The sequence below is a fragment of the Plectrocnemia conspersa genome, unplaced genomic scaffold, assembly GCF_051122295.1.
Source record: "Plectrocnemia conspersa isolate PC_06_02 unplaced genomic scaffold, ASM5112229v1 ptg000012l, whole genome shotgun sequence".
NCBI classification, from domain to species: Eukaryota; Metazoa; Arthropoda; class Insecta; order Trichoptera; family Polycentropodidae; genus Plectrocnemia; species Plectrocnemia conspersa.
Window position 1 is genome coordinate 29,177,150 of NW_028277176.1, and position 14,158 is coordinate 29,191,307.

The 14,158-nt window shown below is 31.4% G+C and overlaps 3 protein-coding genes across 3 annotated transcripts in view; all 3 read left to right on the plus strand.

Moving 5' to 3' along the window:
• The first annotated feature begins 989 nt into the window (after positions 1–989).
• Positions 990–1,948, plus strand: LOC148228885 (uncharacterized). The gene is made up of 2 exons (XM_088200250.1): positions 990–1,399; positions 1,498–1,948. The coding sequence occupies exons 1-2, from the start codon at positions 1,002–1,004 to the stop codon at positions 1,922–1,924; spliced, it is 825 nt and encodes a 274-aa protein (XP_088056376.1). The 5' UTR covers positions 990–1,001; the 3' UTR covers positions 1,925–1,948.
• A 1,916-nt stretch (positions 1,949–3,864) lies between these two features.
• Positions 3,865–4,983, plus strand: LOC148228886 (ATPase inhibitor mai-2, mitochondrial). The gene is made up of 3 exons (XM_088200251.1): positions 3,865–4,066; positions 4,500–4,635; positions 4,701–4,983. The coding sequence occupies exons 1-3, from the start codon at positions 4,011–4,013 to the stop codon at positions 4,830–4,832; spliced, it is 324 nt and encodes a 107-aa protein (XP_088056377.1). The 5' UTR covers positions 3,865–4,010; the 3' UTR covers positions 4,833–4,983.
• A 6,035-nt stretch (positions 4,984–11,018) lies between these two features.
• Sdc (Syndecan) overlaps positions 11,019–14,158 on the plus strand; it is a 323,379-nt gene continuing 320,239 nt past the window's right edge. The window contains exon 1 of the mRNA XM_088200767.1: positions 11,019–11,214. Within this exon, the coding sequence (XP_088056893.1) occupies positions 11,149–11,214 (66 nt within the window). The 5' untranslated portion in view covers positions 11,019–11,148. The remainder of the gene's footprint in view (positions 11,215–14,158) is intronic.

Genomic DNA, 14,158 nt, shown 5'->3' on the forward strand with positions numbered 1-14,158 from the left:
CTAATAAGAACAAACTGTAAAATTTTCAGCGAAATCGGTCCAGTAGTTTTTGAGTCTATAGAGTACACACATACAAACATTGCCTTTTATTTATATAAAATAATATAATTTATAGATTTCAAATAAATGCTGGTTTTTGGCAGCCAAATAATTTCTTACTAACTTTTATTGTGTTTAAATACGTGAAATTTACGTTATCTGATCTTTCTGTAGAATCTTTCTGAATTAAATGATTAACTATCTATAATATTGTTTTATTATATCTTAGCTTCTCTACATAAAAAACCATACATTTTTACATATAAATTTTTTCCCCGATTTCTTCCGTCCCGTTCGAAATTTCCAATTTTGTCCATCACTAATCATGGGGTGTCTACTGTTCTGACAAACGCTCGTTAAGTACGTTTTTATTGATTTTCATTAGTGATTTTGTATACTATTTTTATTTATTCTTTCTGGTTTACTTATGGCGTCTGTAATCCATGTTAGCAGTACATAAATTATAAAGCAATAATGAAATTAAATTAGTAAAAGTAAAAACATTACACCTATTTCGAGTATATGCTAAATTTAATATAAGGTCAAATATCGTTAGACTTTTTTATTAGAAAACATAACTGTCCTAAATAATACACTTTTCAAACTTTAAATTATTTCAAAGCTGAATTACTATATTATTTGTTATATACAGATATTTCGCCCTTTACGGACATTTGTGGTTTATAACCGTATAACTGATACGTATTCGTCATAAAAATTTGTTATCCGATATATTAATTTTTCCGTCATTTTGGAATGCTTGGAAGGCTCGACTTCCATATTGAAAAATGTGTAATTTGTTCGTTTGCATTTGAATCGTAAATCGTAGTCAGATAAGAACGTGTAAAAATATTTATATTGTATAAAATTATTTACACATTCTGGCCGTTAACGTCGCTCTTTAGACCACGATTCACGATTCACGATTCAAATTCAAACAAACGAAGCGCTCTCTTTCCAAAATGGACGCCTCGCGCTCTAAGCCTTCAAAGTGGAGTTCCGAAGAAAAGAAAACTCTTCTCAATCTGATTCACTCTAAAAAGGACATTTTATTGGACCGTTACAAAAAGGCAGCGGAGAAGAATGCGGTGTGGCAAGAAATATTCGTCCAGATGAAGAATCAGCTGGGTGGAAAATTTTCTCAGAAGGACGTGAAAAAAATTAAGCTAAAATGGCGTCGAATCAAAGATGCCGCGCAGCAAAACTTGACTAATTACAACATGAGATTGATTCAATCAATTTCCGACGAGACTAAGCAAGTGTGCGAGATGTTCGATATTAACGCCAATAGTACGAATACCCAAGAAAATGGACCGACACTCAGACGCAAATCTCACTTCCTGGATATGAGAGAGAGTGTGTAAGTTGCAAACCTTTTTTATTTTTATTTAATTTAGATTGTACGGCCGTCATGACATTTTTATTTTTATATTACAATATTTTTTTTAATCCACATAGTTCACACCTCGCCGATGTGAAGATCAAAGAGGAAATTTGCGACAGCTCAGAGATGATCATCGTAGAAGAATGGGAACCTTCGAATATCCAAAATTCCTGCATTGAAAACAATCATAGCGTACAAGTTGAGGATAATGAAAATATAGTCGAAAAAAATATGAAACCGATAGAGGAATTTTTGGAACAAGAAGATAACAACAATAACGCCAAAGAGAACATTCCTTATGTTGAATCTATTGAAGGTTTGAATATCACTGGAACAGTAGACACTGAATCGACTGAAAATTTGAAAAGGCGTATAGTGTTGAAAGAATATGCTGCCATCGACGCAATAAGAAAAACTGCAGAGTTAAAGAAAATTTACGTAGAAGAAAAATTAATGATTTTAAAGAAAAATCAAAGACAGCAAGAGTCTAATTTTAGGTGATTTAAGTATATATTATTACTTTTATTTACAATTGAGCGAAAGATAATTTGCAACAATACTCAATATTATTATTATGCAGTGAAAAAAACTGTTATTGTTTATAACTTAGCTCATACACACAACAATAATAACGAATTCAGATAGTTGTCTCATTTAGAATGGATAGATTAAAGCAATTCAGTATTCGCTTTTTCAATAGCTTATTTATTAGTGTTAGTAACAGATAAAGTATTAAATAGTTTAATTTTTTAATTTAATATTATATATTAGAAAAATTTTAATTTTACAAACTAATTTTACAAAAAAATTTTTTTAAATAAAATAATCAACAAAAACTTAAAAAAAATACAATATAATATACAGGTATATAAATAATATTCGTTGCATAATTTTTTGATTCATAGGCTGCTTTTAATTAATGAAAAATATATTTCCCATTTTACAGTGCAGCGATAATTTTTTGAATATTTTATTATTGCTATTTTCATATTTTTTTTAAATTACTGATTTTTCAAGAGATACATAAGGTGCTCATAGTTTTTTTTATAATATATTTTTCTCAGAAATTTATATTTTATTCTCTAAGCCGCAGTTTTTCCATAATTAATTTATAATATATGTTTTAAAGCATATTTTTTCTATTGCTGATTTCTATATGCCCTAAAAGAATTTCCACCTAGCGATATAATATTTCAAATTTCGACTTTAAGAAGCGACGACGGAGTTGCAGTTCTAGTGTCAACTAAAAGTTAATGTATCGCTGAGAAAAATCCCTAATGGTACCAAACAAGTACCCCTTCTCAGAAGTCAAAAATTCATGTCAAAAGCAATAAAATCGTGCCATCACCGTCACAGTAGAAACGCTCGGTTATCCAGCGTTAATATTAGGACTTTTTATAACAATATTACGACTTACGGGAATGCTTGTTACCAAGTGTTCCTGCTGTGACGGCGCCGACACGATTTTATTGTTTTTGACGTGATTTTTTTACTTCTGAGAAGTGATTATTGTTTCTGCTCCCTCTTTTTGACCAAATTCGGTTTGAATATACTTTGAGCAACACTGTTTATCAGAACATCGTATTAATATGGCTAAGGATAGCTAACATATTTTTTAAATAGTGTAATATCGAAATTCAGACAAACGATGTGACGACTGTCTATAGTTCTTCTTCCGCTTATTTTCCCCTTAGGCTATAGTCGGGTTAGTGTGTACTTTGAATTTGACCTAATAAAAGTTTTAAAACTATAATGAGTTTTAGTACTTTCATTATGTTAGGTTTGGGTTAGAACAGCAAATGGACGTTTCGCAACTGTCAAATTGCTTTTCATAGATATTTTAGCTCAGCATATAATTTTGCAAGTTAAATTATATACTTCATTAGGGAAAATATAACTTCACAAAAAAATACATTAACATTTATACATTGCGCTTAAATAAATAACGATAAGTATGTAAATGTATGTAATACTACATATGTTAAAGTTGAAATCGTATCATTTTACTAGCACCTGACAGATAAATTATATTTTCACTAGTAAAAATATATCTCCACTGGTGAAAATGTGTTCCAATATGATTTTGCTGGAATTACATATTTAAAAAAATATTTTTGGGATAGATTCGAGACTGTTTTTTTTTAGATTTTCTTTGAGGGATAAGGCGAGAATTTCTGATTTAGAATCAGGGACGTCATTTTAGAATTTTTTAATATTTACATTTCATTAAGATTCATAATATGTAATTGAATGACATGCATTTTTCTGGGTAAATCAAGGGAGTGGGGGCAAATGCCCCTACCTCCGAAATGACATCCCTGATTAGTATTAGTATTTAAGGCAATAAGTATTTTTTATAATACAGAAATTTAGATTTTATTTTAAATATGAAGCGAATTGATATTATTTTATTTAATAAAATCGTTCATGGACAATTTTTTAGTTATTATTACCAAAATAAGACTAGTGACATCTTTGGCGTACTTGTCGAAATATGTTCTAGAAGATATTTTTTCCTGAGCGCCGCTAAATTCACGGCGGTTTCATTCCTCATCAGTTACCCTAGCAGAAACCAGCTGATTTAAGGATGAATAATCTCGCCACAATTCACCGTCGCATTCCATCAGTCGTCAATTCGATTAGGTAAAAATGCATTCATTGCTCGATAAATTTGCCGACAACCGTAAAATCACACCTATCTTGATACGCAAATCACAAATCGCAAATTGGATACGTGCCTGTCTGCTCGTCTTACCAATCGGCTCATGCAAAAGACGAGACCAAATTAGAATTTGAACGAACGTATGCTTCCCTTTGTTTGTAAAGTATGAATGGCGCAGCGAATGTTCGGCGTTATGTAACCTTTTGACACATAGGTTAGAATTGCATCGCTTTATTAATAAATTGCCAAACGGTGCAACTCTGCCAGAACATTCTTCAATCGTTATTTAAATACAACAGATAAGTAGATCAATCTCAGTCGTGAGTCTTCAACACGTCTGATCAAAAATTAGTACTGTTCTTTAGTATTTAAATATAGACGTCTGACCTTAACGAATGACGCTATTGCTTTCAGAATGATGTCAGGTCAATTGGGAGATCTCGGTTCCGGCGCTGGAAAAGGAGGCGGCGGCGGAGGAGCTATCCGCAGCGCCGGCGGTTCCTTCGGTAAGATGGAAGCTGCCCACGAAGATCAGTATTTCTACAAACTGGTACGTATATATTTATCCTTATTCGATCTTCATCTTAGACTTGTTTATTCATTTGTCAGTTTTAGCAAGCTGAACAGTTGGAGAAGATGAAGACCGGTTTGAATACCGAGATTGACTTTCACGAGGAGCAAATCAAGCGCCACCAAGAAGCCATCGAGCGCCATAAGAACAGAATGACCGATTTGGAGAAGCATTAATTTGTTTTTGAATATTCGAGCGCTAGTTTTAATCATACTTTTATCTCGACTGCCGATTAGCCGTCGATTAGACGAGTTTTAATGTTTAATAATATGTTGCATTTCAACTTTTGTATTGAAAAGTTCCACTTAATAAATATATAAAAAAATATGGCATGTGTTTTTATATGTTTAACTATGTTGCATTTCTTGTCCGAATAATTCAATTGTTCATTTTTTGTGACCCTCCATTTTGTGCATTCTGAATGTATTTCTTACTACTTCAACATGTGTCTAGTAGGTATTGCCTCAATAAAAATGGTGGTGTTTTAATATTATGTGTGGTGTGGAAATAATTAGATAATTTTCCTACCTAGAATACCTTTATTTAAGAAGAGAGAATGAATCCGTTTGCAACTATGACAATGTGCTGTGTATTGTTTTCATCAAGTAATTAACAAAACAAATATATTTATAATTAGTTGGAATGAATTCTGAAGTAAAGTACAGATCTACAAAATATTTAATCGCTATTTTTATACTTTTTGTAAATATTTTTATTTTGTATATTTTTATATTAAATATATTTTTATTGTTATTGTTTTTTCTACTTTTATTATAATTTAAAAATACCAGTGTATGATAGAACTCTACTAGTAAAGTTTCAGTGTATACATTATACATATGCTATTTTTGTAGTATGTACTCAAGTGCACTCCATAACAATGATTATGACAATACAATCGTTTGCACAATTGGTGCTAATAGCTTTATCGTTTATTGAATATTTTTGCGTGTAAAATCATAAAAGCTCATGATTTAGGTTTTAATTTAAAAATGTCTTTTATATTTTTCACTCAACAAATGATTTTTTTCGGGTGAAAGATCAAATCTTTATTTAAATTAGGTTTTTCAAAGTTTTATGCTCAAATATGTTTGCCATTTTATATACATTTTTGTAATAATTAAATGCTATTACCGCCAAGTAATCTAAAATACACACTAATCTTTTCAGGAATGTCTTATTTTATATGTACAATAAATAAAATTTATTTATGTATAACAATCTAAATTTATTACTGTAAAAAAATCTACATTTATTCAAAAACAGTAATGTAATCTTCTGGAACATCATCACAGCTCATCAAATAGATTCCGGCTTGATCTCCATTTTCTGTAGTATCATTGGTCCAAAACTTTCATGTCTAGTAATAGAGCTCAATTGTTAGGTACTTCTAGTAATTCATTGTCAACACAACTTTTAGTGATTGATCCTATGAATTCTTCACCTATTTTACAACCTCTTGTAGGCCAGGCTTCACAAAGTTTCCTCACTGATTCCTACCAATTCTACTCTTAATGTATTCATTGATTTCCATGCGTAAATGGTCTTTAAATAGCTTATTTATGGTAGGGATGTCATTTCAGCGAGGCAGATAAATTAGAATGCACAAAATGGAGGGTCGAGGTAAAACATCTGCAAATAGGCAGTTATTCCTACAGAATCATTATTTGATCAATTCTCAGTTCTTAAACTACTTATTTGATAAGTAAGTATAAAATGTTAAAATAAAAATGTGTTTAGTATTTAATTATAAAAGTGATCTGTAAAATAAAATTAACGATTAGAAAAATAAAATAAAACGTAATTAAATAATATTATTTTGATCAGTAAATTCAGCTTTTGATAACTAAAATATAATAAATGGTTTGTAAATACAACTAAATGATTAGTTAATGATAGACACCTTATCCACTAGCGAATTTTGTTTTAAAAAAATAGTTTTAGGACGACACGTCAAGTGTTAGGGCCAAAATGTTACGAACGTCGTTTCGGTTAGATTTGGGTTTGAATTGCAAATGGACGTTTCGTAACTGTCAATAATTTAAAAACCAAACATTTATTGTAATTATCGATCATCATATATTAAATGCTGATCATTTTATGATAAATCCTGATGGTTTTGTTTTATTACTAATTATTTTATTTAAATACTGATTATATATTTTAATAACTAACTACCTTTTTATTTTTTAACTAATCGCTTATGGAATTATTTACGTAGTAAATAATTAGTTGCCATTATGAAATCAATTACAAATATATTTTTCAACTTGCTCTGAATTGTCATGGTTCTGTGTATTGCTGTGCGGCAACACCGCAGAATCTGCGGTGTTGCCGCACGCTGAAAGACAATTCTAGAAGATGAATAACATTCGTATCCGTTAAATCCCCTCCAATGCGGCAGACTAAAACTGAGCAAAACTCAAAAGTCTATTTTTTAAACAAATTTTAGTTTTCATATTTTTATTACAAACATCCTGAAAAATTACACTAAAATTTATTTTTGAGTAGGTTACATTTTCGGAGAAACACTAGTTTACTTCATTAAAATAATTGTGTAGATATAATTTATCATTCTAATATATTTTTAAGCAACAATAATTTTTTAAGGAGAAATAATCACTATTGACAAACTCGTACCAATAATATTTTTATGATTGCCACATACTTTGTACTTTTTTGTTTCAAGGGTGACTGAGGCTCCGATTCTCTTTTATAGTTTTGAATGAGTCATCCTGTATCTTGCCGCGCCACTAGAATTTCGGCGTTTTTCGTCAGTGTGGGACATTTGGCCACCATTCATACTATTTACCTTTACGTTTCTTACATAATTTTTTTGCCAAGATATCAAGAATATCAGATAGTAATTAACATATGGAAGAATAATAAAATAACATTTGCTAAAAAAAGATAACTCGATTTACGCGGTGCCCGTTTAATGCGGGTTCGGATGAACACGATAAAGAAAAAATATTTTTTTAACATATATTGCAATCGTATGTATTCAACGTTTAATTTTGAGAGATGCAGTTACACTATTTAAAGCAGACATATCAAGATATATTGTATAAAATAAACTCGATGATAATGAATCAACTACAGTAGTGAAAATTTGGAAAAAACTTTACAATTTTTAATTGTGTACAGTACATTGAAACAGCATTCAACGAAGTTAAACCGTAAACTTTTAATGCTTGTTAAAGAGCAATATGGCCAGAAGTAGTTAAACGTGACAATTTAAGTTCAACAATGGATGAAGAATATAATAATATTTTTAATTTAACAATTTAGAATTTTTCAACTAATGCGAATTATTCATTGACTAGGAATTAGACGAAGAAGAATTAATTACTATGGTAACTGAAAACAATAAATCGTGTCTTGAATATAATATTAGTGCTATCGATTATTCTGAAAAACCAAATGAATGCATTTCGAAAAATATTGCCGAAGTTCTATTGCTCAGTATATTATAAAATATGGTTTAAAATATCGATCCAAATATCGAACGAGCTGTTAAATTTCAGTGAGACTTAAAATCATTTGCGGACAATAAATATCAAAAAATTTAAAAGGATATGAAAAAAAAGGTAACAGATTATTTAATAACGGTAAATTCAAAATAACCTGCTGCTAGACATGTTAGATTAGAATACAGCAGCGACAAAAAGGAATATTAAAAGTGTTATCCTGTTTTAAGATATGTATTAACCTAAAACAGGATAACACCTTAGTAAATTTTTAGCTGCTATTAAATAGTAAATCTACAGCTATATGTTATTTATAACAGGCATGGATGGACAAAACAACTAACATCCGACAAATAAAATAAATCTGAATAATGTTTAATTTGAAGTCAGTTGTAAATAATGTATTGTGGTAATATTATTTTAACATACCCAGTTGTATTATTTTTGGAAGCAGGAATAATTAAAAAAATGTTTATTGCACCTAATGCTAAATTATTTTTAAAATTAAAGTATAATGTGTGCTTATACGCGTAGATTCTTAAACCTAATTGACTCTTCGCCCATTCTTCAACGAGAAAATTTTTTATCGCCCACTCTTCAACGGCAAAAATTTTCATCACCCACCTTCGGAAAACTCTATTTCTATCTCATTTAATAATAAATTGGAAACGTATCAATGCCCATATATTTTTTTAATTTCACAAAAATATTTATGTAGCTTGTGCAATTTTAGAATTTCAAATAGTAAGTTTAAATATAAAACAACTGAGAATTAAAATTATAAAATAATTTGTATAATTAGTTTTCGAACATTTATGAAAAGTTCCGAGGTCGTATTATTTTACATTGTGGTGACGTCAACTGGCCGTCAAGATATGGGATTTAACGTCGTTGAGCTTTTTGTGGGGTTACGCTAAGAGTCGACAAACGCGAAACGTTGGAGCACCTAATAACCCGAGGTACCGCCCGAAATGTACGAAAAAATCTTCGAAAATTACATCAAAAGGATCTGCTGCAAAAGATCCAGAAGTGGCCATTTAATTGATAATATTTTTCATGTTCGATTCATTTAAAAAAAAAAGGTTTTTTAAAAAAAAAAGTTCAAAAACTGAATTTGGATCACCTTGTATTACTACGTATGGAAAAGCTAAAATCATATACTTTTACTAGCACGTGCCAGATAAATTATATTTTTATTGGTAAAAATCTACCGATAAAAATGTATAGAGATATGATTTCATTTAAATGACATATGTACTTTAAGACACTTTTTATAGATTTACTTTGAGGGATAACCCGAGAATTTTTGATTTAGAACCAGGGAGAGTATTTAAGCTTTTTCCAGGGCAGGGGAAGGGGGGCTAATATTGGCCAGTCAATGGTCGTTTTTTTAATATTTCGATTTGATTAAAATTCATATAGTATTTCATTAAATGAGATGCATTTTTTTGCCAAATTCAAGGGGGAGTGCAAATGTCACGATTTGCTTCCCCCTAAATTACGTCCCTGTCTGATCAACGTTAGTTCGCACCTAACCAGTACAATGCTATTTTTTTTATTGGCTTTACGATTCGTCGCTCGCGTTTAGGTTGAGTCACTCGTCTGTTAAATGTCTTATTCGTTGACGTCTAAAAGTTCACAGACTCACTAGATAAAGCATATAGTATCCAGTGAAAGCTTACAGGAAATTCAGCATTGTAAACTTTAACTTCAACTCATAGTAAGTGCATACTTTGCCTAGGCATTGTATACTTTATCGAAATTCAACACTTTAACCGTAACATGTAATATGTTAAATAAAATACTTTTTGTAGATAATTGGGTTTGTAAATAACTCAGTTCGTTAGCAAGTCTGTTCCGCCACCTTGTTTCAAAATGGGCATCATTAAAAAACTATCATAATTCGCTCAAAAATTCCCAAAGAGATAACATATAGTGAACAAGAATGTTTAGAATGTCGGCGCCACGTACAGAAACCAATGATTAATAACTCTCCGCTGCGTTTGGCCCTAACAGCTACGAAACGGCCAAAAACGTTTTGCTAATATTGCATTAATACATTTTAAAATTTAAACTGGTTAGGTGTGAGCGAGCGTTAGTCAAAACATTTAGACTATTTATGTAAGGTAAATCTTGTTTCCAATTTATATAGTCCTCTTTTTAAGTGGATTAGTTGCGAGAGTTATTAATGGGGTGTTCACTGTTCTGACTAATATGATTTCACTGACATATTTTAACAAATATTTTCGGGAAAGATTCGAGCCTGTTTTTTTTTAAGATTTTCTTTTAGATTTTCTGGTTTAGAATCAAGGACGTCATTACCACTTTTTCCGAGAGGAAGGGGGGGGGGGTGACAAAAGTTCGTCAATCGCTCGCTGCCGCTCGGTCGCACCTAATTTGTTTAAATTTTAAAACGGATAAATTTAGAAAAATGTTGCTGGCCACTTTCGTAGCCGTCAGGGCCAAACGCAGCGGGGAGTTCATAATCATTTTTTTAAATAAAATGATTATGAACTCCTCGCTAGTCTAAAAATACACAGAAATTTACTTTACCTAGAGAGGTATATTTTATTATTACTTTTAACCGATTTTGATTTGAATTAGAAAATGCTATTCAAAATATGTTTGATTTGATAATTTCGAGTTTAAAGTTCAATAGTTCAGATGTGGCACTTTCAATTTAATGTTGACTTATGTTAATGTTTGTATTATTACGTATTATCTTGAAAGGATTTGAGAAAATAAATGAATATAATTAAAAATATAGTGCAAATTTGGTTCGAATTGACATTAGTCGTGATTCGTATCGGCCGCGCGCCGAGTAGGCTCGTGCGCATGCGTCGTGTTCGCAGCGCTCGCGCGGCACCGGACGGAACTTCGTCATAAGCGTTTGCAGTAGCGCGTCGTGTGTGTCGCAGGACGGTCGTTCGTCGGTGCCGGTGTGTGCGCGAATCGAGAATCGCGAGTGCAGTGGCGAGTCGCGAGAAGCGAGTTTCCCCGCTCGGTGCTTCGACAGTGTGTGATGCAGTTGAGGATATACCTATGGCTGACCTGTGTGGTTTTAGCCGGAAGCGCGCGGGCGATAGAGGTACGTACACCGCTGCTACACTACCACACAGCCGCACTGCCACCCTTTTCGACTCCACATGTTCGTCCGTTTACGATTCGAGCTTTTGACCGTTTCCGTCGAAGAAGCCGTTGTTTACCCGCATGCCGCGACTCGGCACACTTCTTCAAAACACACCTCTCTAGCCTCTCTCCTCTCGCCTCTCGTCTCTCGTCTCTCGTCTTCTTCTCTCCGTCTCGTACTTCGTCTCCAGATCTCCGAGAACAATCTCATCTCATTTTTCATCATTTTTCTCGACCCGTACATTCGAAATCAAAATGGCGTATTTCAATGATAACAGTTTAAAAAGTTCGGCCATAACCGCCGCTCGCTGTTTTCAAATGTTTGTTTTTATTTTTAATATTAATCAACCCCATACACGCTCGGTATTTCATAAATACGCGATAATCAATCGAGGCCACATACGTTCTCGCTCGCTATTTAATTATTACCAAATATATTATTGTTTTTGTTGCGAAATAATCGTCGCGATTGTTGCTTTATCGATCTCACTGTAAATTACGTTACTTATATAAGGTATGCGATTTCCGGTCAAGTGTGACGACTCGATGACATGTGTTTGTGACGCGAGATTAGCATTTCCTGAGTGCGCGGAGCGGAGCTTCTTAGCAAATCCTTAAACGTATTCGATTAGAGCAATTGTATATGAAAATCTAGAACTCCGATGTCAAAACAAATGCAGACATGTTTTATAATTTGCAGAACTGCCATCAGATCGCCCTTGTTGTTGTCGGTACTCATTTTATCCCAATTCGTATCTGCACAATTAGCCAAACATTTATTTAAAGCTAGATAAAATGTATTTTTGGTTATGCATTCGTTCTTTAAAAATAATTTGCACCCCCCCCCCCTGGAAAAAGTTGAAATAACGTCCTTGATTCTAAACCAGATATTCTCGGTTTATCCCTAAACGAAAATCTAAAAAGCAGTCTCGAATCCATCCCGAAAATATTTGTTTTAATTTGTCATTGCAGTGAAATCATATCGGAATACATTTTTTCCTGTAAATATATATTTTTACCAGCGAAAATATAATTTATCTGAGAAGTGCTAATAAAATTATATTATTTTAACTTTTCCATGTGATAAAAATATATTTCAGATAATAAAAATATAAGCATATAAATAACTTATATTTTATATTTGTCATCACAAAAGAAAGCTAGAACCTAGTATTATCTTAACCTAGAAATGCTGTAACTGCTTATCGGAGAAAAATAATATTAGATTACCCTAATAAAATGTTTAACGATGCTAATAATAACCAATTTTAAATATGGAAAAATATTGAAACAATTATCAAAAATACTCCAGAAAATAAAAATGAAGAAAGTCATTCTAATTATTCAAAATAGTGCTAAAAAAAAGCTGAAATGACGTCCATTCTGTCGAGATGTTTAGAGACGATATAACACCAAAAAACAAGTCGAACACCCAGCAGGCACAACACAATTGATCATTGAAAATAGTCATTAATAAAAACGACATTCTACTGCACCAAGTTTCGTGTGCTCTTCTATGGGATTCTATGTATCGTTAACGTCAGGGATGTGATAGAATTGCGTGTCATAAATGTGCTTTCAAATCAAAAATTTCCATCCGACAAAGGCCGCAAGATTTCTGTATAAAAAATAATTAAATTATAAAACATTTCTGCCGTTTTTATTTTTTAAACCAAGTTATGATTTTTAATGTTTTTACTAGAAGCCATTTTTAAACAAGATGGCGGATCCGGCTAGCTATAAAACTTAAGATCTATTTGAGAATAAGTTTCATATAATTTCTTTTTATTTATCTGCCTATACATAAACAATTGGTATTTTTTTTATTATGAAAAACATCTCATCGAATGCTTCTATATATGTATTATTACAAAATCTAATTTAATTATATAATACTAATTTATTTGTTTATACTTATTTACTATTTTTTACATATAAATGATAAAATTTTTTTTTTAAGTGTATTATATAATACTTTGACTTCACATGATTTTTTAACGGAGTTTATCCAAAATCCGAAACAATTATTAATGTCTATTTTTAGAGAAAGTTTCATATTGATGTGATTTAAAAAACGGCAGTTAGTTAATATGTATTATATTTTTTAAATTAATTAGTTTTTGTTTCATAAAACGAAAAAATAACATCTATCTGCTTTTACATACAATTTCAATCGTCATTTCCACTATAAAATGTTGTACCTAAGTACTAAATTATACAAATACAGATCAATTTGTAAAAGTCTCAAATGTCTGTATGTTTATGAAGAAAGCTGAACTAGCGTCTGATTATCATAAAATGTAATATTTTATTTTTGGTAGCCAGTTTGGACCGCTATCTTGCTTAAAATTGACGGTTATTTAAAAATATAAAAAATTTTGGTTAAAAAATTAGGAGCTTTAAAATATAAATTAAAAACAAATGTTTTCTTACATTTTTTTTGTCATTTATGTGGGTTTTTGAGGATACGATATCTGCCTTTGTTTTTATTATATAGCCATAATTTTTTTTCTATATATAGATCTTGTTAATATCTCAGCTAATTTCTTAAAGCCAGCCTTACGAATATTCAAATTGCGGGAAAACGATAAAATTGAAATTTGAGAACACGGTAACTGCTTTAGTTTTAATTGTATCGACGTACAGCTTGTTCTAAAATCGTCGGACAATAGATATTGGAGTCTTAAATTATTAGCGGCTAATAACTTGATTAAACATTTGCATCGCCAACACTTCGATTAACAAAGAAATTAATAAGGCGATTTGAATAATTATAACTTTTTATTTTTGTCTGTGTGGCGTGTAGTCAATGCAACGTAATCTTATCTGCGTGCGATATGTCACCTTACTTCACCATTCGCATGTACCGAGGTTAACATCTGCGAAGATGTGCTCTAAAACCA